Source organism: Herpailurus yagouaroundi, unplaced genomic scaffold, assembly GCF_014898765.1.
Source record: "Herpailurus yagouaroundi ecotype Mexico unplaced genomic scaffold, PumYag 161, whole genome shotgun sequence".
In the NCBI taxonomy this organism is placed as follows: Eukaryota; Metazoa; Chordata; class Mammalia; order Carnivora; family Felidae; genus Herpailurus; species Herpailurus yagouaroundi.
In genome coordinates, this window is record NW_024412402.1 from 13,399,268 (window position 1) to 13,422,623 (window position 23,356).

Genomic DNA, 23,356 nt, shown 5'->3' on the forward strand with positions numbered 1-23,356 from the left:
CAGGCTCTGAGCCATCAGCCCAGAGCCCGACGCGGGGCTCGAACTCACGGACCGCGAGATCGTGACCCGAGCTGAAGTCGGATGCTTAACCGACTGAGCCACCCAGGCGCCCCGAAAAAAAAGTGTTCTTAACAAAATCATAGGGAAGAGCCAACATACATTTATAGTACCAGATTATAAAAAACCCATGTACAGGGGCACCTGGGTGGCTCAGTCGGTTAAGCGTCCGACTTCGGCTCGGGTCATGATCTCACGGTTCGTGAGTTCGAGCCCCGCATCGGGCTCTGTGCTGACGGCTCAGAGCCTGGAGCCTGCTTCGGATTCTGTCTCCCTCTCTCTTGGTCCCTCCCCCCACTCGTGCTCTGTCTCTGTCTCTGTCTCTCTCTAAAATAAACAAAAATATTTTAAAAAATATATAAATAAATAAATAAAAAACCCATGTACAGGTGGGCTCATGCAGGATCAAACCTGTGTCGGGGCGCCTGGGTGGTGCAGTCGGTTGAGCGTCCGACTTCAGCCAGGTCACGATCTCGCAGTCCGTGAGTTCGAGCCCCGCGTCAGGCTCTGGGCTGATGGCTCGGAGCCTGGAGCCTGTTTCCGATTCTGTGTCTCCCTCTCTCTCTGCCCCTCCCCCGTTCATGCTCTGTCTCTCTCTGTCCCAAAAATAAATAAACGTTGAAAAAAAAATTAAAAAAAAAAAAAGAAAACCTGTGTTGTTCAAGGGGCAGCTGTAGTTTTATATCCTGCCCTTTCCACTTAACGTAAAGTTGTAAGAATTTTCTAGTCTCATTAAATATTCTTAGAAACAACTTTTTAAAAAAATTTCTTTAAATGTTTAGTTTTGAGAGATACTGCATGAGCAGGGGAGGGGCGGAGAGAGAGAGAGACAGAATCTGAGGCAGGCTCCAGGCTCCACGCTGTTAGCACAGGGCCCGATGTGGGGCCCGAACCCACCAACCACGAGATCATGACCTGGGCTGAAGTCAGACGCTCAACCGACTGAGCCACCCAGGCGCCCCTCAGATGGTCAGCTTTAAAGAAACTACCTAGCACCCATGCAAGTGTGTTATTTGTAGGAGTCATCAGTAACTAACGCTGGGATGAACTTGCAAAATGATGAAAATCCTACAGCATGTGGGGCTCACTTAAACCGAGAGATTGCCTTAAAAAGATAGGGTATCGGGGCACCTGGCTGGCTCAGTCGGAACAGCATATGACTCTTGATCTCAGGGTCATGAGTTTGAGCCCCACACTGGGTAGAGATTTTTTTAAAAACGCTTAAAAAATAGGTTGTTGTATACCAAGTAACAAATTCTTTTTTTTTTTTTTAAGGAAATTTTTAATTTTAATTCCAGTGTCATTAACATCCAGTGTTATATTAGTTTCAGGCGTACAATATGGTGATTCAGCACTTCTGTGCGTTACGCAGTGCTTACGACAATAAGTGTGCTCTTAATGCCTGTCACCTGTTTCACCCAGCACCCCCCTACCTCCCCTCTGGTGATGTCGGTATGTTCTCTGTAGTCAAGCGTCTCTTTCTTGGTTTGTCAAGACACAGATTCTTGACTGATACCTCCAGCTCCCTCCTGACGTCTTCTTGTCCCTGTTTTCAGTTACCAATCTGACCGCTCATACATCTTACGAGATTTCTGCCTGGGCCAAGACTGATTTAGGGGATAGCCCTCTGGCGTTCGAGCATGTCATGACCAAAGGAGTCCGCCCACCTGCTCCTAGCCTCAAAGCCAAGGCCATCAATCAGACTGCAGTGGAATGCACCTGGACTGGCCCCAGGAATGTGGTAAGTCAGCCAGGGTGACCTTTGCAGAGTCAGTGTGGACCCTGCCCTGATGGGAGGCTAGGCAGCAGCCTGAGGGCTTTCTCCTCTGTTACCACTTCCTCGTTTCTCACCCAAACACAGACCGCTCTCTTGGTCAGTTCTGGATTACTTTCTAGAGGCACCTGCCATCCCAGTCCCAGCATCCCTTTCCACACCTTGGCCTGTCATCCGAGAGAAAATGCGCATGCTCTTTGCTGTTGAATAGACTGTGAGTTTCAAGAGGGGGTCATGTTCCTGTCATGGGGGACCCACCTTGGCTCATGGGCGTGGTGACATGTTAGCAGCACTAACAAGACCCTCCAACTCCTCCCCACCTATGTGACCCCCCCCCCCCCCCCCGCCCACGCCCCGGCCCCCGGGGCTGCTCCTCCCACATGTGCCTCCCCCCTCCCCCTTCATCCCAATGTCCCTGCTGCACGTTACATAGGTCATTTTTTTTTGTCATTATGTATGCATTTTGACTCACTATGATCAGACTTGTGCTTCCTTTTGAATGTGGCTTTCATTCTCCATACCTCCCCTTTGCTTTTAGGTGGGTCTTCCCAAGGTTCTTGGCACATCTTCACCCCCTCCTGCGTCTGTACCTTGGCTTATGCTCTTTCTCCTCCTGGAGTCCTTCTGTCCTTCTGGTCTGCAGTCCAATCCCACTGTCTTCTACTTGATGCTTTTCCCGTATGAACTCCGGAGAAGTGTATAGTTGGTGCCATTCAGAGACCTGTCTCATTAGATACCGCTTTATCCTCGTTGACATTTTCCGTGCATTATTATCTCCCTAACTAGTCTGTAAGCTCCTTGAAGGGTTTCTGAGTTTGCTAAAGGGAGAAGCCCATAGAACTAAATCTGTAGGCGAGACTTAGTCCTCACCGTGACTGGTGAGCATGGAAGCCTGAGCCTTGTCTTCTGAGGGCGTCTCCAGGGTGCATCTGGAGCGGGACTGAGCGATGGGGAATGAACCAAGGTTTGCACGTAATTGTAAGGTCGGCCTTGAAGAAAGGGGAAGTAAGACACCCCGAGAACCCTTTTTCCTTCTCCCACTCGATCCTTTCATCAGCTCCCTGGGGTCCGTGTTCTCAGTTTACCAGTGAGGAAACTGAGGCCCAGAGGGGTGAGGAGGCTCGCCAGAACTGAAGCTCTAAAGCAAGCTCAGGTCTGGCTCGTGTGACAGCTTCTGCTCTTTTGTGGCTCCAGAGCCCGATTCGGAGGCGGGGGCAGAGATGAGACGCCCAGAGCCACGCCCGGGACCCCCCTTTCCCTCGAAGTAGCCTCTCTGCACAAAGGGCCTTTCTCGCTTGCGTACCCAGCCGAGGCCACGGCCACCTTGCCGCACCCAAGCGTGTTCGCAGCGTGGGGCGTAGTGTATGGCACCTGGAGTCGTTACTTGACCTCAGGGTCTCTGATTACACGTGGACTCTGAGAAGTAGCCTTGCTCTGCCTCGTCCTTGCTCCGCGTAGCTTTCCGAGGGCGAGAAGGCCAGTGAAACCACCTGTCGCGAGCTCTCCGCTTCTTCCCGACTTCAGTCCACCGAGGACGCGAGTTCGTCACCCACGGTTGCCCTCTCCACCGTGGGAACTGCACAGCTGCTGTCCATCTCTGGGGCCCTTCTTGCACCCTGGCCTCCTTGGCTCTTGGAGCCCTCTCTTGGCCCCTGGCCGGAGCCGCCCCACGCCGCCCCACCCCCAGCAGCCACGGGCCTGTCCTGTGGAAACCAGGCCTGCTTCTGAGGCTGGAGGTCCCCACCCCCATTCCCGTCTTGTGCTTTGAGCACCTTCCTTTTCCTGTTCTGTCCCATTTGCTTTGCTTCTGACTCCCTGGAGTCCCCCAATTCTTTCTTTCCTCACCTCCTGCCAGCGTATCACCCCCTTGGGGCTTCCCTTCCCCTTCCCTGTATGCTTTCCCCTCTCTGGCCCTGGCTGCTGAGCAGCTTCGAGAAAATGCACAGCTCTCTGGGCCTCGGAAGTCCCCGCGCACGTCCCTGGGCCGTGCCCTCCGGCCCCACCTCCTCTCCAGACTTGCACAGCTCTCTTCAAGCCCCCGTCTTACCTGCCCATGCGTGCTTGCATGCTGCCTGACAAAGAAAGCCTCCTCGGCACTTTACGGCCCCTGCCCCGTTATAACCCCCACAGAGGCCATCCCCTGCCCCAAGCCCATCAAATCCCCCGTCCCTGCTTTAAACTCCCAGTTTTCCACCCACCTCAGCCGGGGTTCAGAGTGGCTGCATATCACAGGGCTGAAAGTGACAGTGGCTTTTACAGGGAAGGTGGAGTCCTTCGGCGGGCCTGGGTTTGTACAGCAGCAGCACGGTTTGATCCGGGACCCAGGCTGCCCGTGGCATCCATCTTCAAGGTCACCTCAAGGTCCTGGAGGGCCGGAGCCACACCATCATCTGGGTTCCAGGTGGGAGGAGAGCTGAAAGAAGGGCTCCTCCCCCTATGTTAATGAGCCTGTCACTCAGGCCCCACGTGACATCTCTGCTTAAAGTTCATTGGCCAGAACTTTGTCACCTGGCCTCCCAGCTTCCGGGGAGGTGGGAAGTGCAGATTTTCTTCCAGGTGGCAATTCTCACTAAGAACCAGGATTCTCCTAAGGGGGAGATGAAGAATGGGTGTGTTCTGGGCAGCGCCCCATGTCCGCCCTGCTGCCTTCCCTCCTCACCTCCCCCTACAAATGCACTCGCTTCCTCCCCAATCAGCACTTCCGCTCAGCTCCCCTCTTCCATCCCTGCTTTTCAGGTAGCATGCCCCCTGCTCTCTGGGACCCACCGCCCCCTTCTCCGCGGCTCCTCGGCGCAGTCGCTCCCCGTAGCATCCCCTGTTCTGTACTGGCAGCTTGTCATTTATAATCGTGTCTGTTTTTCTTCTCTGCTCCTCCTTTCTCAAAAAAAAAAATGAGCTCTTGGAGGACAGAGAGCACCCGCCGTGTTCGTCTTGGTGGCCGTGGGTTCGCTGCCAGCCCCAGTGCGCCTTCTCTGTAAATGCCGATGAAATACATGCTACGTGAAGACTTTTCTCTCCTAAGCTCCCCTGCAGCAGGGCATAAACTCGGGATTTCAAGAGAATGAAGTCACTGGCCACCGAGCTGATGTCCCCTTCCATCCTCTTGACCAGGTTTATGGCATTTTCTACGCTACATCCTTCCTTGACCTGTATCGCAGTCCGAAGAGCTTGACTACTTCACTCCACAACAAAACAGTCATTGTCAGGAGGGATGAGCAGTATCTGTTTCTGGTAAGGTTCCCGTACCAGGGGGTCCAGAGGACTTTCTGTTCTTTAAGGATGGCTTAGATCCCGGGCGCCTCGCTCAGACCGAGACCGGGGGAGTTGGACGCGGGACTCCAGGATCTGAGTGTGTGAGGAGAGGGTAGTTCCTCTTCTGTGGCAGCAGCAAGTTCCTGCTTGAAAAACAGAACGAGTGACCCCTTAACCCACCGCGGCTCGCTGGTGGGGGATTGCGAACTCGGCAGATGGGTCGCAGCAGGAACAGAAACACACACCACTTTGTCCGACTCCACTTCTAGGAACTTAGCCCACATACTTGTGTCATGTGTGCCAAGATCTCTGGAGAAAGGTGTCTGGTGCGCTCTTGCTGGTGACAGCAGAAGGTTTGAAACACGTGGCTGCCAAGGCTGGTTAAGAAGAGCATGGCTGATCCTTGCAATGAACTACAGGGCAACCCTTCAAAAGACAGAGAGCCCCGTACCGAGGGGGAGACATCTCTGGGCTCTGTTATTAATGGCAAGAAGCGAAGAGCCTAACGAGCCGTGTAACATTTTCTCATTTGTGTAAAAAAATTACGAAGAAGAGGCTACCTAGACGCACATGCGCGTAGACACGCATGTGTAGGAGGCACGCGTGTGTAGATCTGCGCTTAACGTGTGCACGGGACACCGGGAAGGAAGCACCTAAGACCATTTCCAGCGATACTTCTGGGAAAATGGATTAGAGATCTGGGATGGGTGGGGAGTTCTCTTACATTCTGTGTCTTCTTTTGCAATGATCGAATCATAATTGGGTACGTGTGTCACTGTTTTGTGGGGGGAGGGGAAAAAAAAGTCTTAGCACAGACTGCGTGCGTCCATGGATGTTTGTTTCAGGTCCGGGTGGTGGTGCCCTACCTAGGGCCGTCCTCCGACTACGTTGTGGTAAGGATGATCCCAGACAACAGGCTCCCACCTCGTCACCTGCATGTGGTTCGCACCGGCAAAACCTCGGCTGTCATCAAGTGGGAATCCCCGTATGATTCTCCTGACCAGGACCTGGTGAGCGGGCCGGGCATTCGGCCAGCCATGCGTGCTCTTGGCATGGTTTGGGAGCGGAGAGGGGGTCCTGTGATGGGACCAGGAAAGCCAGCCCTGGTGGCGGGAGCTCAGCAGGAGGTCTCTCCCCCCGTTTCTGTCCGGCCAGAGATGGGGTCCTTGTAGGTGCCTCTTCTTAATCGTTGCTTCTCCGTGATTTCCAGCTGCCATATTGGTTGGTCCCTCTTTCTTCTCTGACTTCTCCCCTTCCCTCCCCTGATCCTCTGAAGCAGGGTTGACAGACAAATCCCTGCAGGCCGAATCCAGGTCGTTGCCTGCTTTTGTAAATAGTTTATTAGAACCAAACTCTTACCGTTTGTGTACATCTTCCCTGTGGCTGCTTTCATGTGACACGTGGCAGAGTTGAATAGTTCTGGGAGAGACCCATTTGGCCTTCAAAGCCTGAAGGTATTTTGCATCTGAACCTTTACAAAAAAGTTTGCTGGCCCCTGGTCTAAAAGAAGAGGCATTAATTCTGAAAAACAGCTTCTGTTTTCCTTTGCTCCAGGCTGCCCTCTCCGTCATCCCAGGGGTGGGTGGTTTTATTTATTTATTTTTTCAATTTTTAAAAAATGTTTTACTTATTAAAAAAAATTTTTTTTAATGTTTGTTTATTGTTGAGAGAGAGAGAAAGACAGAGCGCAAGTGGGGAGGGGCAGAGAGAGGGGGAGACACAGAATCCAAAGCAGCCTCCAGCTGTGACTTGTCAGCACAGAGCCGATGTGGGGCTCGAACTCAGGGACCACGAGATCATGATCTGAGCCAAAGTCGTACGGACGCTCAACCGACTGAGCCACTCAGACACCCCTTATTTACTTTTGAGAGAGAGAGGGGGGGGCGCATAAGTGGGGGAGGGACAGAGAGGGAGACACAGAATCCGAAGCACGCTCCAGGCTCCGAGCTGTCAGCACAGATGTGGGGCTCAAACTCACAAACCGTGAGATCTTGACCTGAGTCGAAGTCAGACACTTAACCCACTGAGCGCCCCTGGGGTGGATGGTTTTAGATGCTCCGTTGCTAAGGCTTTCCTTGACTCTCAGCTTCTTCCTGGTGATGGAATCTCCCGCACTTACCACATGGCCCTGTCTTTTCCTCTTGCTTCCATATATGTAAGAAGCAATCGGGGGGAGAGAATAAACAGAGCATTTTGTCCTTTTATCTCCTCTGACAGCATCCCGAAACCATCACAGCTGAGGAGATGCTCTGAACACTCAATTTGGATTTTTCTTGCCTGGTCCAACCTATTTGCTGATGCCACAATAAATGTAACTTTCCCTAGGCTTGTTTTTTGGGTTGAATTGATAATTCTGTGCACAGTTCTGGGAACAAATACCTGTTCCAGATTTGGACCTGGCCACCCCCAAAGGCTTTCCAAAGAGCAGAGTCAGACTGTGGGGCTCAAAACATCGTCGCTCTGGGTCGCAGCCACTGATGCGCTTATGTTCTGTCATCCACCATCGAATTGCAAAGAGTTAAAAAATGCCAAGTTTCTGATTACCCTTAAGGTCTCTTTTTCCTGTTCTAGTTGTATGCGATTGCGGTTAAAGATCTGATAAGGAAGAGTGATAGAAGCTACAAAATAAGATCCCGCAACAGTACCGTGGAATACACCCTCAACAAGTTGCAACCTGGAGGAAAATACCACGTCATCGTCCAACTGGGGAACATGAGCAAAGATTCCAGTATAAAAATCACCACAGGTAAACAGGAGAGAGATGAGGAGCCCTCTCGCACAGCAAGGTACCCACAGGGCTGCTAGGAAGCCCGTAGACGCACAACATCTCTCGGGATCTGCACGGGAAGTGTCGGTATCCACACCTGGCGGGCAGGGCAGGGTTCCAGGGCCTGGGCTACAGGGTGGTGGCCTGGGGGGGCGGCTGTCATTCTCCGTATCCTGCCTCGCTTTCGCTCTCCTTCTGCCTAGCTGGTTTCGACATTTTTAGGGGCCAAGGGCAGGAATGCCCCAAAGAGGTAGGAAGTGGAACAGCCTTTGCCACGAAAGCCGAGGATGGGAACCTAGGCTGAAATCACAGTGGTTTCTTGCGGCCAAGGAGGGAGACTAAGAATTAATCGGGCAGCGTATTAAAGGGGGCTTGCTGCCAGTCCAGAGCTGGCTCAGCCGTCAGACTCTAGTTCAGAAAGCAGGTCACGAGCTCAGGTACCTGGCTAGCAGCAGACAGTGTCAGAACGTCCGCGACAGAGGCCCCACTAGGCTGGCGGTGCGAGCAGCGGGTCAGGGCCTGACTCCAGTGTCACTCCAGGGCTCTCTTGTCGGGTACAGCCCCTGGCCCCTCACTGAGCAGTCAGGCTCCTCAGGTCTTGGGGCGGGACCAGGGAGACAGGAAAGCAGACTGCAACCAGAGCAGAAGTCCAGGAAGGCTCTGGAACCGTGGTCCATCCCACCCCCTCCCTTTCTCCCCGACCCAATTTGTTTTTGGCCATCTGTGGCTCTGAGGGCCACTAGAGTAGGTGCTATCCAGATTTGGCCAAAGGTATTATAACGGCAACAAGAGAGATGCCACTTAGGGAGCGTCCACCTTGTGTGAGGCTCTCTACTAAGCAACACATGGGTTCCGTTTCTTCCTTGAGCTAGCCTTTCAAGTTGGCGTTATTTAATCTCCCTCTGACCAGAGAGAACAGCGATTCCAATACATAGCCACTAACCGCATCCTGCTGAATCTTTAATTTTCAGTTTCATTGTCCGCACCTGATGCCTTAAAAATCATAACAGAAAACGACCACGTCCTTCTGTTTTGGAAGAGTCTAGCTTTGAAGGAAAAGCATTTCAATGAAAGCAGGGTGAGTTCCTCCCTCCTCCACAATGACTTCGGGGGTCTAATTGAAATGCAGCTTTAGAGACGGCTCGTTACCAGCCCGCTGGCGCGTCAATAGGGGGAGAGAGAAGCAAAAGGGCACGGGAGCGAACTTGAGAACAAAAGGGCCATTTTCTGTGGGCTCGCTGATTACTCAGAGGTTTATCCTGCCCGTTCAGGAGAGCCCTCCCTGCACTAAGCACCTTTCATTCCTGAACTTGTTTTCCCCCCGCAAGACAGGGGAATGGGCCAAGCCCTCCCTGTGCCTTCTGACAGTCCCAGAGCAGGGCCGTGGCTTCAGTGCCGGGGACTGAGCTACCTCCGTGCCGTGGCATCGTGGTTTCTTTCCGGTGATGTCCGAGGGAGCAAGAAGTACCTGCAGGTAGTCCGTCAACATACAGAAAAGACTTGTTTTGTTTTGTTTTGTTTTGTCACCGGCGGACCCATGACTGTATTCGCAACAGGAGATGGGAGGGAGGAGGAGGGCGAGTAGATCTGCCGATCTGTCACCCAAGGGTGGACAGGTTCTTGAGCGGACCTGGCTTGTCCCCGTTGTCAGCAAAGCACGAGCTGAACAGAGACACGACAAATCCACCGTGGCTCTTTCGCGGCACAGCGTCGGTAAAGGGGCGCTGGGGTTGTAAATGGTCACCCTGTAATGCCAGAAGCAAAAGCCAGAGTAAAATTTGAAAATCCTCACAACTCTCCCCGCCGGGACCTACCTATACATGGTTAATAAACTCAAATATAAAGAAAGCTTTCAAAGCAGTTCAGAAGACTAATATTTTGATTCTGGAAAAGGTACCGGTAACACAGTAAAAACTCCAGCAGCAGTGGGCAAAAGAGAAAAGGATCAATCTCACTGGTGATCTGAACAACAAAGATAGGACCCTTTCAACATTAAATCAGCTAAGTTTGGCAGGGGGGGGAGAGTATTACCAGAATGAGCCGTAGTTGGGGAGATTAGCATGCTGGGAATACAAATTGGTTCAGCCTTTCTGTAAGGCACTTTGGTGATACATGTCAGAAATAAAAAGCGTTCGCATCCTTTGGCCCGGCAATTCTTTCAGGATTTTATTCTCAGGAAACGATGTGCATAAAGAATTTATGTACAAGGCTCTGTTGAGGGCCTTGTTTTCTTTCTGATAGCAAGAAAGAGGAAATAACTTTAGTGTCTAAGAGAAGAGGACGTTTAATAGTTAATTAAGTGCATGACCGACGTTTGTATCATTTGAATGTTTTTCTTTACACCTTTATGTATGTTGCACTGCTCTCTACAGCAAATACGTGCTACGTAGAAGCAATCAATGCTAGTTTCTAAAGAAGAATGGAGGGACGGGATTCCAGGTAGGGGGTGTTGGGAGGCCCAGTTTGGCAGCCAGTGGTCCGCCTCATGGCCCAGCTTTTAGGTGGAGGTGACAGGTCAGTGTTTGGCTCCCAGTGGAGGGTTCTGGCATAAGCATATAGCGTGTCCTTCTTCTCTCCCCCTGGCTTAGAGTTCAGAGAATAGACAGGTCAATGGAATGGGGACCAAGAGTCCGTGAGTATGCAGTGGGGCCCAATATGTGGATAGAGCTAAGAGAGGAGGTCTTTTTTTTGGTGCTGGTGGGGTGGGAGTTGGTAGGTTTGACACTGGAATATTGGGAGATTATCAGAGAAGTCCAGGAGTCCGTTTTGTCCCCACCCTAATTTTGAAGTGCTTTCTAGTCAAGGCCAAGTTGTTCTGGGGCCACCATCAGCCTGGAAGAGCTAGAAAGTGAGGAGCTGGGGAGTGAGCTGTGGGCTGACAGGGAAGTTCCCACACACTGTTCTCCCTAGAAATGTCCTGACTTTTCCAGCCCCGCTGCTGGAGTCCCACCACGACCCGGATTTATCGTGAGTCAAATCCCATTACATTACAGCAAACTGTTGCTGAATTGTCCGGATTCTTTGTTGCATTTCATATTGCTTGAGATGAGTGGACTCTTGACCAGAACTTTGAATGTGTACCAAAATATTTATTAAAATGGCTTTTATTAGGGCTATACTTTTCCACTTTGCAGCTCACAAGTGGGCGTGGTAGTTATTTGGGATGGGAAAATCGCCATTTTCTGAATCCAGTATCTCAGTGGTAATGTAAAAAGATCTAGTAAGAAACCCAAAGTGCTTTCGCATCTGTAAAAGCCTGCAATAAGGAGCTCACATAAAGTTGGAACCAGTAATAGAAGCTGTCAGATTCCTTACTTAACTTCCTGCACAATCTCTCGTGTCTTTGTTTTCAGGGCTATGAGATACACATGTTGGATGGAGCCCTGAATATCTCCGCTTACCTTGGGAATACTACTGACACTTTCTTTAAAATTTCCAACCTGAAATTGGGTCATAATTACACTTTCACTGTGCAAGCAAGATGCCTTTTTGGCAGCCAGATCTGTGGGGAGCCTGCTGTCCTGCTGTATGACGAACTGGGGTCCGGTGAGTCGCTCGTGTGGCCACTTTCCATCTTCACCTCTGGGGAAACAGATGAAGGATGTGGCGTGGTCTGACGAATACGTGTCTTTCTTACGCACATTTAAAATATTCTTTCAGGGGCGCCTGGGTGGCTCAGTTGGTTAAGCGTCCGACTTCGGCTCAGGTCATGATCTCACAGTCCGTGAGTTCGAGCCCCGCGTCGGGCTCTGGGCTGACAGCTCAGAGCCTGGAGCCCGTTTCAGATTCTGTGTCTCTCTCTCTCTCTCTCTCTCTCTCTGCCCCTCCCCTGTTCATGCTGTGTCTCTCTCTGTCTCAAAAATAAATAAACGTTAAAAAAAAATTAAAATATTCTTTCAGTTCAAAAAAGTCATTTGTGCATCCGTGTAATCAGGCACTGATTTATTTAACAAATATTTCCCGAGCCAGGCATGGGGTGAGGAGCTGGAGTTACCGTGTGACCAAATTCTGAATGTAGAGCCTAGAAAAGGGCATAGGTTAGCAGTAGGTTTTGTTAAAAAAAGGAGATTCTGCTTGGGAAACACTAGGTTAGTGTGAGTGCTACTGCTTGTTGTTTGCAGGACTTCTCAGAGCCTCTAGTATGCTAACATTCCCTGGGATTCTTCCAAGTCAGTAGTAGATAATCTCCTTCCCATAGAGTAACCAATTGTATAGCCTCCCCCTTCGTCTTAGCCGCCAGTCCAGATCAGAACCTGAATTTGGCCTGGCATCTTGTCTTATAAAACACTCACAGATACCAGTGTTGGGTCATGCCGAGGGCAGAGGTGGGGCAGGGGAGAGGAACCTTTCATTTGCACAGAAATGCTGCTTGTATCGTAGTAGCTTGGTCAGCATTTCAGCCAACGTTTTGCCACTGGTCTTTTCCGTTCCATTTACTCCCAGCCGGGAGCTCACCGATGCTTAAGCCAAAGTCTTGCGTTAGAGTTGTTGAGCGTTCTGTCATGTCATGTTTCCCAGGCACCTCCCTGAGGGAGGACGACCTTGCAGACCGTGCCCCCTTTGGAGGATCATAGCGTATTAGAGGTTCTGAGAAGGTCTTACAGAAAACACACAACAGAAGTCTTGTTAACCTAGCAGTTCCTAAATAGAGCCTCCTTTTTAAGCAAAACCAATTAGCAACTGTGAAATAGACTCGGGGGGGAAAACAACTGTTGCCTTTATAAAACCAAGATCGTCCAGCAGAAAGAATCTCTCAGTGAGGCCTCCATTTTCTACCACAGAAGCAGGGTGGGGGAGGTGAGGGCCCACTCATTCTTGTTTCCTCCGCCACACTGGTTCCTCTTCACCGTTCCAGGCAAGAGCATTGCCCTAGTTTACCACTTCACAGCTGGGGTTACGTTGGGACGTATGAAGTAAGATTCTGCTACGGCTTTTCCCCGTAGGTCAATAACGAAAGAATTTAAAGACCTGCGTCTTGAGTTGTTAGATGAGGCTCGCAAGAAATGGCTGTTCTCTGGCCCATCTGGTTGAGCACCTTGTTGGGATGAACCCCTGGGTGGCTACTGAGCCTTCCCTCTGAGGCACAGGCCTGTGCCACAGCACCTTGCCCCAAACCAGGGAACTGCCTCAACTCTTCATAGGACAGGGAAGGTCCACTTTGCTTCCTCAGCTAAAACGGACTCCCAAGCTCCATTTTCCTGCCTCACTCAGACTTTCCCCAGGAATTAAAAAAAAAATTTTTTTTTTTTTTGACGTTTGTTTATTTGAGAGAGACAGAGCACGAGCAGGGGAGGGGCAGAGAGAGGGAGACACAGAATCCGAAGTAGGCTCCAGAATCCGAGCTGTCAGCACGGAGCCCGACACGGGGCTTGAACCCACGAACCGTGAGATCACGACCTGAGTCGAAGACAGACGCTTAACCGACAGGCGCCCCCTCCCCAGGGATTTTTAAGACTGGCCCTAACCTAACCCAGCAGGGGGATGGCTTTGCCCTCGGGCCCTATTGGTACAAATCTATCTATACATCATCATAAAGTGAGAATTTGTTTAAGATAGTGGGAAGTGGGCATCATTGTCAGGTTACAGACACCTAAATGGCTTTGCCAAGTGGATTTTTGAAACGTTAAACATATACGGAAGGGTTCTCTCTCTCCCTCTCTCTCTTATTTAAGTAAGGGAAAAAAACCTCATAAAACTTCATGAGCTGTTAAGTCAGTGTTGCAGTTAAGGGATCTCGTTTGTATCACTCGACGGAGCTTCAGGTAATTGCAGTTCAGAGTGACTTCGGTGCCGAGTAGGGGGAAATAATTGCAACCTCGTTAATTAGTGGTCTGATTTCACATCCTCTTATGTAAGGCCAGCGAGTGGTCTTAAGTAAGAACGCTAACGAAATCAGTGTTGCTACCCCAACAAAGGTCTCCCTTCCAGGAGATTATCTAAATCAACAACAAGGCAGTGATTAGGAGTCTAACATAATTACCGTATTTGCATGCACAAGGCCCGTGGTCTCTCGGCTCGTGGCACGGCGTGGGGACCCAGCCGGCCGTCACGGGCAGGAACTCGTCACACCGGGCAGGCGGTTCGGGTAACCGTTCGGCAAACTCCCCGCTTCCTCGGCGGGCGGCTCTGCTGCCTTTGCGGAGGGGGCTCATGCGTGGCTGTCTTAACGTTGGCAGGTGCGGGTGCGTCCGCGGCCCGGGCGGCCAGGTCTACGGATGTGGCCGCCGTGGTGGTACCCATCCTGTTCCTGATACTGCTGAGCCTGGCGGTGGGGTTTGCCGTCCTGTACACGAAGCATCGGAGGCTGCGGAGCAGCTTTACCGCTTTCGCCAACAGCCACTACAGCTCCAGGCTGGGCTCGGCCGTCTTCTCCTCCGGGGACGACCTGGGTAAGTGGGGCGGGTGCCCTGGCTCTTCCTCCCCGCGCGGACCCCCTCCCAGCCGGTGGCCTGAGTAGGAAGTACGGAAGGGTCGATCGATAGGCCCTGGGCTTTCGATACCCCCGAGGTGTCAGCAGGTTTTCAGGAATTCCCAACCCCTCTCCATCCTTCCCGGACCCGGAGGTCCGGCGTCCTTGAAGAGCCCGGTCAAGATCAGGCGTCACGCCTTCCCAACTGACTTCCATCCAGAGAAGCCTTTTCCATCTGGCTGTGCCCCTTTCCGATCGCTAGGGGCACCTCCCCAGTCATTCTGCTTTTTACGTACCCATAACGTGGTATGGAAGAAAGAAAGAAAGAAATACCTCTTTTAAAACGTCTACGTGCTCATTATAATTACGAAATGCTGTAGAGCTAGTGGACCGCTTGATATAATAAGTTAGGCGTGTTTTGGGGTCGTCCCCGAGCGCAGACATGTGGACTGTGACTTTACATACCTACTTTTTTCCCTGTAAACCAGCTATAATATTTTTTTGTTTATAAAGGTATTTGTATATTCCCCGATCACTGATCATTTGATATTAGCTTTGCTCCCTCCTCTTCTCAGTTTCCTGTTTGCTTAGTACAAGTATTTGGTCTGCTTTGCGTGAATGGGGCGGGTTCCTTGCTTCCGTTACTGGGGGCAAAAGAAGTTAATGGTACCACACGGTGATCACTGAAGGTGGATCGTGACTTGGTTGTACAGGATTGTACCGGGGGCCACGAGGGGACATCCTTTAGTCTGGGAAGCTGCCCTCAGATAGCTTCAACCCCTCTGAGGTCCTTTGCCTCAGAGCAGTGTGGGTTCAGAGGAGAAAACAGATGAAGCTCACAGTGTTGTTGTAGGGTGTGGATAACTCCAATTAGGGAACCTAAGTCACCCGTTGGACTTTTGGATAGGTCATAAGGTTCTCCTTCCTAAATGATTTCCTTTCTTTCTTTGGTTAAGTTCAAGCTACCATTAAAATAAGCTTGGTCACCCATGGACGGGGAGAAGGTGACCCAAGAGCGTTCAAGGGTCAGCTGAGCTCGGTTTCGGCTTAGACCCCTGTGCCTAGAGGGCCGTGGTACCGATCTTCCAGGCTGGGGCTCGCGACGGTGTTGGGGGCGGCTGGGGCGGAGGGGTGGGTGTCGGGGTTGGGTGCAAGTGCTCTGGAACTTACCAAGGACCGACTGTTTTGCCTTTAGGGGAAGATGACGAAGATGCTCCTATGATAACTGGATTTTCAGACGACGTCCCCATGGTGATAGCCTGAAAGAGCTTTTCCTCACTAGAAACCAAATGGTGTAAATATTTTATTTGATAAAGATAGTTGATGGTTTATTTTAAAAAGATGCACTTTGAGTTGCAATATGTTATTTTTATATGGGCCAAAAACAAAAGACAAAAACAAAAAACAAAAAACAAAAAAAAAAAAGGAAAGAAAGGAATGAGTACACTTTGTAGTCATCAACTGTGAACTTCCAACCAGGTTGATTTTAGTAACCAAATTGCTTTAATTTCATATTAATGTAGTCTTACAGGGCTGTGCTTGCTGGGCATGCTTTTAAGTCTGTGAGATCATTTTGATTCAATAAACTGGCCGTTCTTTTTATTTTTCTAAGACACAGAAATGTATTTAATAGAAAAACTTCAAGAGAGGGTGACGGGTGGGATCCCTCCCTCGTCCTTGAAGGTGTGCTCAAACTTTAAATTTCGTTCAGATTCAGTTTACATGAAAGTGTGTGTGTGATAGGGGAAGGTTCTTTCCTGTTACTTTGTTAATTTATTGGGACTCTGTATAAGGCAAGGCTTTAGCGGTCATCTGACACCAACACTGCCCGTTAGGAACCCCTCGCCTTGTAGGGTCGAGGGGTGGGGAGCCGCAGTAGTTTTGTCGCCACTCCGGAAGCAATCCATTTTTAGTCACTCGTGTGTCACCTGATGGTATTTGGCAGGAGAGCGCATTGAGTCATTGCTCCGTTTCAGTCAAACAGACAGCAGTTTCTTCTCTGACGCCGAGGGAGTCTTACTATATGCGCCTTTCACAGCTACAAAAACGATAACCCTGCTTTATTACACCCCGGTGTCATGGCCCTTGCAAAAAAAAAAAAAAAAAAAAAAAAACCCCAGTTGTGGGAGAATCCTAGGTCTGTGCCATGATAGATACACTGGCAGACATAGTACCTGCTTTGTCCTTTTTGGCTTTTTTGTTTTTACTCACCACTGAAGAATCTCGAATGTAAAATTTTGTATTTGTGTTGAGGTGGCCACTTACTGTCTTTAAAAATCTTCACTGATATATGCAGTCATTTTGAATTGGGTCAGTGCCTTCTCTCTCTCTCTCTTTTTTTTTTGTTTCCTTCCACCTGCTTCCTCCATACCCCTGCCCAGTTTAAAGAGTCCTGTTCGCTCTTAACAGAGATACAGGAGATCGACAAATCCGAGACCGTTCTATCCAGTTTGCAGCTGGAACAAGACTAGAGTTTATTCTCTCTGTAGAACAAGCTGAGCTTTTTTTTTTTTCTTCTTCTTCTGCCTTTAAATGCCACCCTAGTATTCAGTTCATGGCCACTTGATAGGTACGTGGAATCCATTGTGGACTGATGGCCGCCCTTTAGACCTAGCGTCGTAGGCACCAATGTCTGGCGTTGTTGTGACTCCTACCGGACGGACCTCACTGCAGAACCTCTCAGCCGAGAAGCAGTGAGCTCTGGGGATAGTCCAAAGTCATGTTTCTGAATGTGTGTCCTTTACGTGCGAGCTTTGTAAAAACCCCATCTCCTCTGGGATGCTTTACATCACCTTCTCACAAGTATTTGCTTTCTTTTAACCAAAAGCATCGTTCTTGGGTGATAATATGGTTTCGCTCTAGCTAGTGATCGTCTGGAAAACAAAGAGCCAATTCCATTTTTTTCGTTCTAAAAGTTTTAATTTATACATGTATATATTTTCAGGGAGGAGTGTCTTAAACTATAGACATGTAGCATGTTGCGTGGGTAAGGCTCCCTTTTATTTTAACACGTGGTGGTCATGACGAGCCTCCTTCCACATTTTCTCCCTTCTTTCTCTCTCCTTTGTTACTTTTTCAAAGAATGGAAGTTCTTTGGTTTTATCTCGTGTTGTCTTGGGGTTTTGTTCGGAACTCCAAGGCCTACCCCCCACCCCCACCCCTTTAAGTGAAGCTCTTTTAGTAGCTAAAAGATGCACAGTCTGGTGGGAGGCAAGTCGTTTAATTGAACCCCTAGAAAGTATGTTTTCTTCTCTTTTTCGGCCAACTTTTTGGTGGCATTTGTGAAAGCTGATATAAAAGGCTCTGAGACTTTATTTTCAGTTATTCTGCAGGCAGGCCTTTGTTTACAGGGCCTGTGTCTCCAGTCGGCAACTTGAGATATACCTGAGCTTCCAATTCTTGTCTCCAGCGCCTCCCAGTGCTTAGTGCACAGTACTGTATAGACTGGCCATCACCCCTCTCCTCGGAAAACGCCACTGTGCTGTTTGAGAAAAAGCAGCCTTTTAGGGCTAGAGTATTTTATATACACAGAAGAGCTAAGTTTCTGAAGACTAAGCTAGGTAGATACAGCTATGTGCAAATTGTATATTTTTATGAACTTTTGAAGCACCCACTCTTCCTTCCCTCCGCGTAGCTTTGTGGGGTTGTGGTGTGTATGCGCTGTCTGCAGGAGTCCAGAGGTTGGAGTGACCATAGGAAATGAGAACGCAAACTATGTGCAGCCTTTGAACGTGACCAGATCATTGTCTTCACTGTGACCAGTTGGAGCCCCTGGTTGTTTGTGAAGAAGGGGCTTTGTACCTCGTTGGAGATGCCACCTCAAAAGTTCACACCGTACAGGAAAAGAGTTCTCTTCTCTCCCAGCGCGCACATTAGGATGTCAGCAGCCCGCATGCCCGTGGACCACGACGGACCACGAACGGACCGCTAAAATTTGGCAGGCAGGGGCACTGTGTACAGAGTTTTCTCCGGAAGCTGACTTTGCCCCTATGGGTATCGAATGCCCCTCGAGCCTGAGGAGACACGGGTCCATGCGGATCACATGACAAAGAGTAGAATTCTGCAGAGGAGTCTGGGGAGAAGCCACGTCTATGCAGGCATTTCCAGACAGGTGAGAAGTTCCAGTAACTCCTGGCTGCCCCGGCATACTGGGTACATGGTTATGATGCCGGGAAACTGGTGGAAACTTGGAACTTTGGGGACAGAGGTTCCTGGGGTTCCATCTCTGCTAGTATCTCTGGGGATATTTGGGTGGAACAGGTGTGGGACTCAGAGCTACATGCTCTCTCCTGCCCATCATCCTGGCCTACTAGATTAAGCTACGCTTCAGCCTGGTAAGGAACGTAACCCTTCTCAGATAGCGGCCATTCTGGGGGAACTGGGGAGGGCGATGGTGTGGTGAGGCTCTTGTAGATAACCACCCACCTCCCCTGGGAGAATCTTACCTTCAAACATCCACCCGGCGGTCACTCCATCTTGTAAGAGGATAGTCCCGGTACTTCCTTAAGGGCAGAAACCTCATCTTGGTAGGTTTGGGTGGTCACTTTCCTACTAAGGGGATCATGGTGAATCTCCGAGAAGATTTTTCTCTTCCTTTGGCAGAGTTGGGAGACCCCTCACTCAAGGGGTCCGGGAGATAAATCAACCGAATACCATCTTCATATTGATTTTCCGAATTGACCCTCAAACCCTGTGCAGAATCTTCACTTTGTTGAGATTGTATCTTGACATTCCTAGCATGTTATTTTTCTTAACTGGAGTGTGTGCTGCCTTTCAGGTACAATTTTTGTGTAATAAAAGCCAGTGCATTAAGTTCATATAGACTACTTTCTATGCAAGACTGAGATATGGAATAGATAGCAAGAGGTACGCGTAGCCGGGTACATGGACAATGAGCACGTTCTCGGAATGGGAACCACCATTGAACGTGGGTTGAGGGAGGATAGGTTGTGCCTATGTTTCTGCCCACCGATTTTGAGCAGCCGTGTTAGGAATTAAATCCTCAGAGCCAGGTAACCCAAGAATGGTATTTGTCTCATGTACAATAACGCAAATGGAATAAGTATGAATGCTGAGGGAACATTATTCTCAGATATTCCATGTCATTTCTCATCTAAAGACTCTTGTTACAAATTATTAGAAACTTTACGCAAAATCGAAAGCATTGGAAGCAAAATAAAGGCCTACTCTGCTCTCATTTAAAGTGAAACACCGTATACTTGTTTCTCTCCAAGGTGACATTAGGCATTTATGATTTCGATTGCCTTGATGCGTTTCCAAATCACCAATTTATGCTGAAGATTTTACTATATTGTTGCACAGTTTTACGATAATTTTTTGTCTCAATGTCAACTTTTTTCACTGAATAAAAATTTAACTGGGTGAAGGAGCACCTATATGAGAACCCACTCTCTACGCGTGTCTTGAGTTGTTCTTTTGAGCGCAATAAAGATGGTTTGTACAGTGTCCGGACGCCCTTTTGATTTGCCTGGTTTGGAAGGATGTGTATTGGATAGATGAGAGAATACCAAGGCCTGGGATAATCTCGTTATGACCACGGTGGTCTCGCGTGGTGGATCCTTGAAGAACACGATGCCTTAGTGTTGGCCGAGGAGCGGGGAGACGTCAAGGCAGCTGTTCTCGCAGTAAATAGAATTGATTGGCGTGCCAATACAAGAATAATGTACTCCATGTGAACTTAGTATTTGAAACCTTTGGGTTGCAACTCTGTCCGTTTCTGAGGAAAGTCTTGCCAGTGGGGTCTTGATCCTTGATGTCCCTTCGCCAAAGGTTCCCTCCACCAGGGCTTGGGCACCGCCCGTATCTGCCACTGACTCCTCTTTTTTTGGGTTTTGTGGGTGAAGCAAGCTCCCCGCCCCCCACCCCTTCACTAAAACATTATATAGCTAATGTTAATGAACCCTGACTGGGTTACAATAAAATCATCGTGGCCTGACAGCCATTGCACCTGTAAGATTATTCTGCCTATTATATGTTGGTTTTAAAGTTTAACTCTGGGAGGGCGTTGTTTTGGAGTCTGGGGGACCACCTCAGGGTAGCCCCCAAATTCTGACTTCATCTGTCAGCTATGTCTCGTTCCCCAGTTGACAGCAAATTAAAAATGGAAAGGCACTGCTAAAGGCAGATAGCCTGACTCTAAAAGAAAAACTAAGAAAGAACCTTACAGTTAGACTACCCAAAAACCTCTACAAAGGAACTCTCGACGACAACTCGAGGCCATTTACCAAAAAGCCCGATAGACCCCATAGGGCCAGTCCTGTACATTAAGTAGCTCACTGGATTAGCATTATAACAGGGCCCTTCTACTGAACCCCTATGCTTTGCCCCTCACTGCTAAACTCTAGAAACAGCTTTTTGCAATTTTAAAAGTGATCCTGTGATTTCGATACGAATCTGTGTTTTAAAAGGTGAGTTACATTAGTCTCAGGGGAAGTAACCGAGATCTCACGTGTGGTAAGTGGCAACAGTCAAGATTTGAATCTGGATTTATTCCATTCTTAAATTTATTTTCTTATTCACGTGCTACTTTGCCCTTTTGGTTTCAATATTAGAGGTCTAGAATAGTAATACTATGTGGTTAGGGAACTTAAGGGCACAGATAATACAATTTTAAAGGATTTCCCCCAGGAAGATTACGGATGACATTTGGAGACATGGCGAGATAGACTTCAGTTTCTTTGCAAAATCATATATGTGAAACGCAATATTCCGTAAGATGCTAGATCCATGAAACCTTTTCTTTAAGAAAAGAAAAATTGGAAAATGTTTTTGTAAAGAATCCAGCGCTGAGAACCACAGAAAATTCTTTTCCTTTGTGACAACCAGTTCGAGTCTATCAAAATCCCATGCATCTTGGGGAAGGAATGTTTAACGTACGTCTTAGTCACTGTTATTTAGGTACACGGTGGGGCACCCCATTGCAACATGTTCCAGTGGGGTGATAATTGGGCTAGCACGAGACCATTATGGTCCCAGCAAAAACAGGTAACTGCCATTCTTTTCATCCAGCCCTAACTGGCTTTGATTCCGGTGCCCCATTAATTTTTTTTTTCTTTTTTAAAGATTCTGTGTAGGGTAATTGGAGCCTGCAATAATTTACAGAAGAACAATGATGTTAACGCTTTTAAAAATGCTAATGGTACCATTGTTAGAGCTGCAACCTTATTTAATGCCAAAATGACAACTGGTAATGTTTGGGAATATTTGTATGAAAACAATGACATTTCATACTTAAAACTTGGCATCAGCAAACTTTGAGGGAGAAAAAAAAAAAACAACAAAAAAGGCTTGGATTTAAATGTAAATCAGCTTTTTAGGAAACTTGCCCATTGGTTGGAGACCAGTCAGGAAAGCCCCCGGCATCGACGGAATGAAGATCTCATAATTAAAATTTCATTATCAGCCTCTCACTAGCAGAAGCCGAACCTGTTAGTTACCCCGGGATTGATGAAGCCTCAGACGGAGCTGGACTGTCTGGGTGTGTGTGCATGTGGGTTTTATGGAATTCTTCATAGGCGGTAGGTGAACCATGCAGGAGCATCACGCTCTTGACTTCGCATGCACACCTCATTCTGAACCCCCAATAGTTTGATTGCTCCCGAGAATCAGCACTACCGTTGAACGAAATTGTATCCCAACGTATGCACGTTGCAGTGATTCCGGTGGATGTGCTTAAGACCCTGAATACGCGGCCCCCAAAGGTGGTTCCAAATACACTGTAGCCACGATGGGACTTGACGATGAATGTTAGTAGCAAAGCCAAATTGCTCTCCGGTGGGAATTGTTCTGGGGGTTTCTTCTACGTTAACTCATTTAAACCTCACACCGATCGTTTAAGGAGGATATTATTATTCTTATGTTCCAGATAAGGAGACTGATGCACAGAGAGATAAAGAGAGTTGCCCAAGTTCACACCAGCTAGTAAGGGGCAGAGCTGGGATTTGAACCCAAGTAGCCCGGCTCCAGAGTCTGTGTTATTAGTTATTTCACACAGCCACTCCCAAGTGTCCCTTCTGATAGCCCAGTTTGGATATGTCTACATTCGGATTTATTTTAAGCAGCTAGTTTACCTTTTTAAATAACACTCTATTGGGGATTATACTTTTTAATGGTTTTTTATTTTTTTTATTTTTTAATTTTTTTTTAATGTTATTTTTGAGACAGAGAGAGACAGAGTATGAACGGGGGAGGGGCAGAGAGAGGGAGACACAGAATCTGAAACAGGCTCCAGGCTCTGAGCCGTCAGCCCAGAGCCTGACGCGGGGCTCAAACTCACGGACCGCGAGATCGTGACCTGAGCCGAAGTCGGCCGCCCAACCGACTGAGCCACCCAGGCGCCCCTTTAATGTTTATTTTTGAGAGAGAGAGAGAGAGTGCAAGAGGGGGAGGGGCAGAGAGAGGGGGAGACACAGAATCCCAAGCAAGCTCCAGGCTCTGAGCTGTCAGCACAGAGCCTGGCATGGGGCTTGAACTCTCGGACCACGAGATCATGACCTGAGCTGAAGTCAGATGCTTAACTGACTGAGCCACCCAGGCGCCCCTGTCCCCGCAACCAGTTTTGAAAGAGACTTACTCCGAAGAAATGTGGAACCGGCGAATTGTCACTTCATTATCTCTGGCTCACTAAGGGTTCCCTGTTCACCGTTTAGTTTCCAAACATGGGAGAAACAGCCATCGATGCCTCCCACCAAAGGAAATAGCATGAACCGACATAGGAGAGCGTAAGACAGATGCATAGCAGAAGATGGTTTGCAAACATGGTTGTCACACTAAGCATGTTTGGTACAGAATAATCTGGCTAGCCAAGAGGGATGTGTCTGGATTCTAAGAGAGAGAAGGGAATGGTCTGAAGATGGCTAGAGCCTAGGAGGTTTGCCTGTGTCTGCGTGACCCGCGTAGGGAAGGAAAAGAGGGAATTGGGAACAGTGCTGGAGGGATTTAGTGTCGGAGGGTGAACTTTTTCTCCACTTCAACTGGAAAAGGAATGTGTTAAATGGCAAGACAGTTACGTGTTAAATTGCAGCGTATAGATAATGGCAGAGCTAGACGGTAAAAAAAAAAAAAAAAAAAAATGTGG

At 48.9% G+C, this 23,356-nt stretch overlaps 1 protein-coding gene across 1 annotated transcript in view; it reads left to right on the top strand.

The window, feature by feature from the left end:
• SORL1 (sortilin related receptor 1) overlaps positions 1-19,674 on the top strand; it is a 153,751-nt gene extending 134,077 nt beyond the window's left edge. Inside the window, exons 41-48 of the mRNA XM_040482842.1 lie at positions 1,614-1,798; positions 4,943-5,062; positions 5,929-6,093; positions 7,655-7,829; positions 8,822-8,928; positions 11,204-11,396; positions 14,027-14,239; positions 15,455-19,674. Coding sequence (XP_040338776.1) covers positions 1,614-1,798; positions 4,943-5,062; positions 5,929-6,093; positions 7,655-7,829; positions 8,822-8,928; positions 11,204-11,396; positions 14,027-14,239; positions 15,455-15,522 — 1,226 coding nt within the window. The 3' untranslated portion in view covers positions 15,523-19,674. The remainder of the gene's footprint in view (positions 1-1,613; positions 1,799-4,942; positions 5,063-5,928; positions 6,094-7,654; positions 7,830-8,821; positions 8,929-11,203; positions 11,397-14,026; positions 14,240-15,454) is intronic.
• Positions 19,675-23,356: the final 3,682 nt, after the last annotated feature.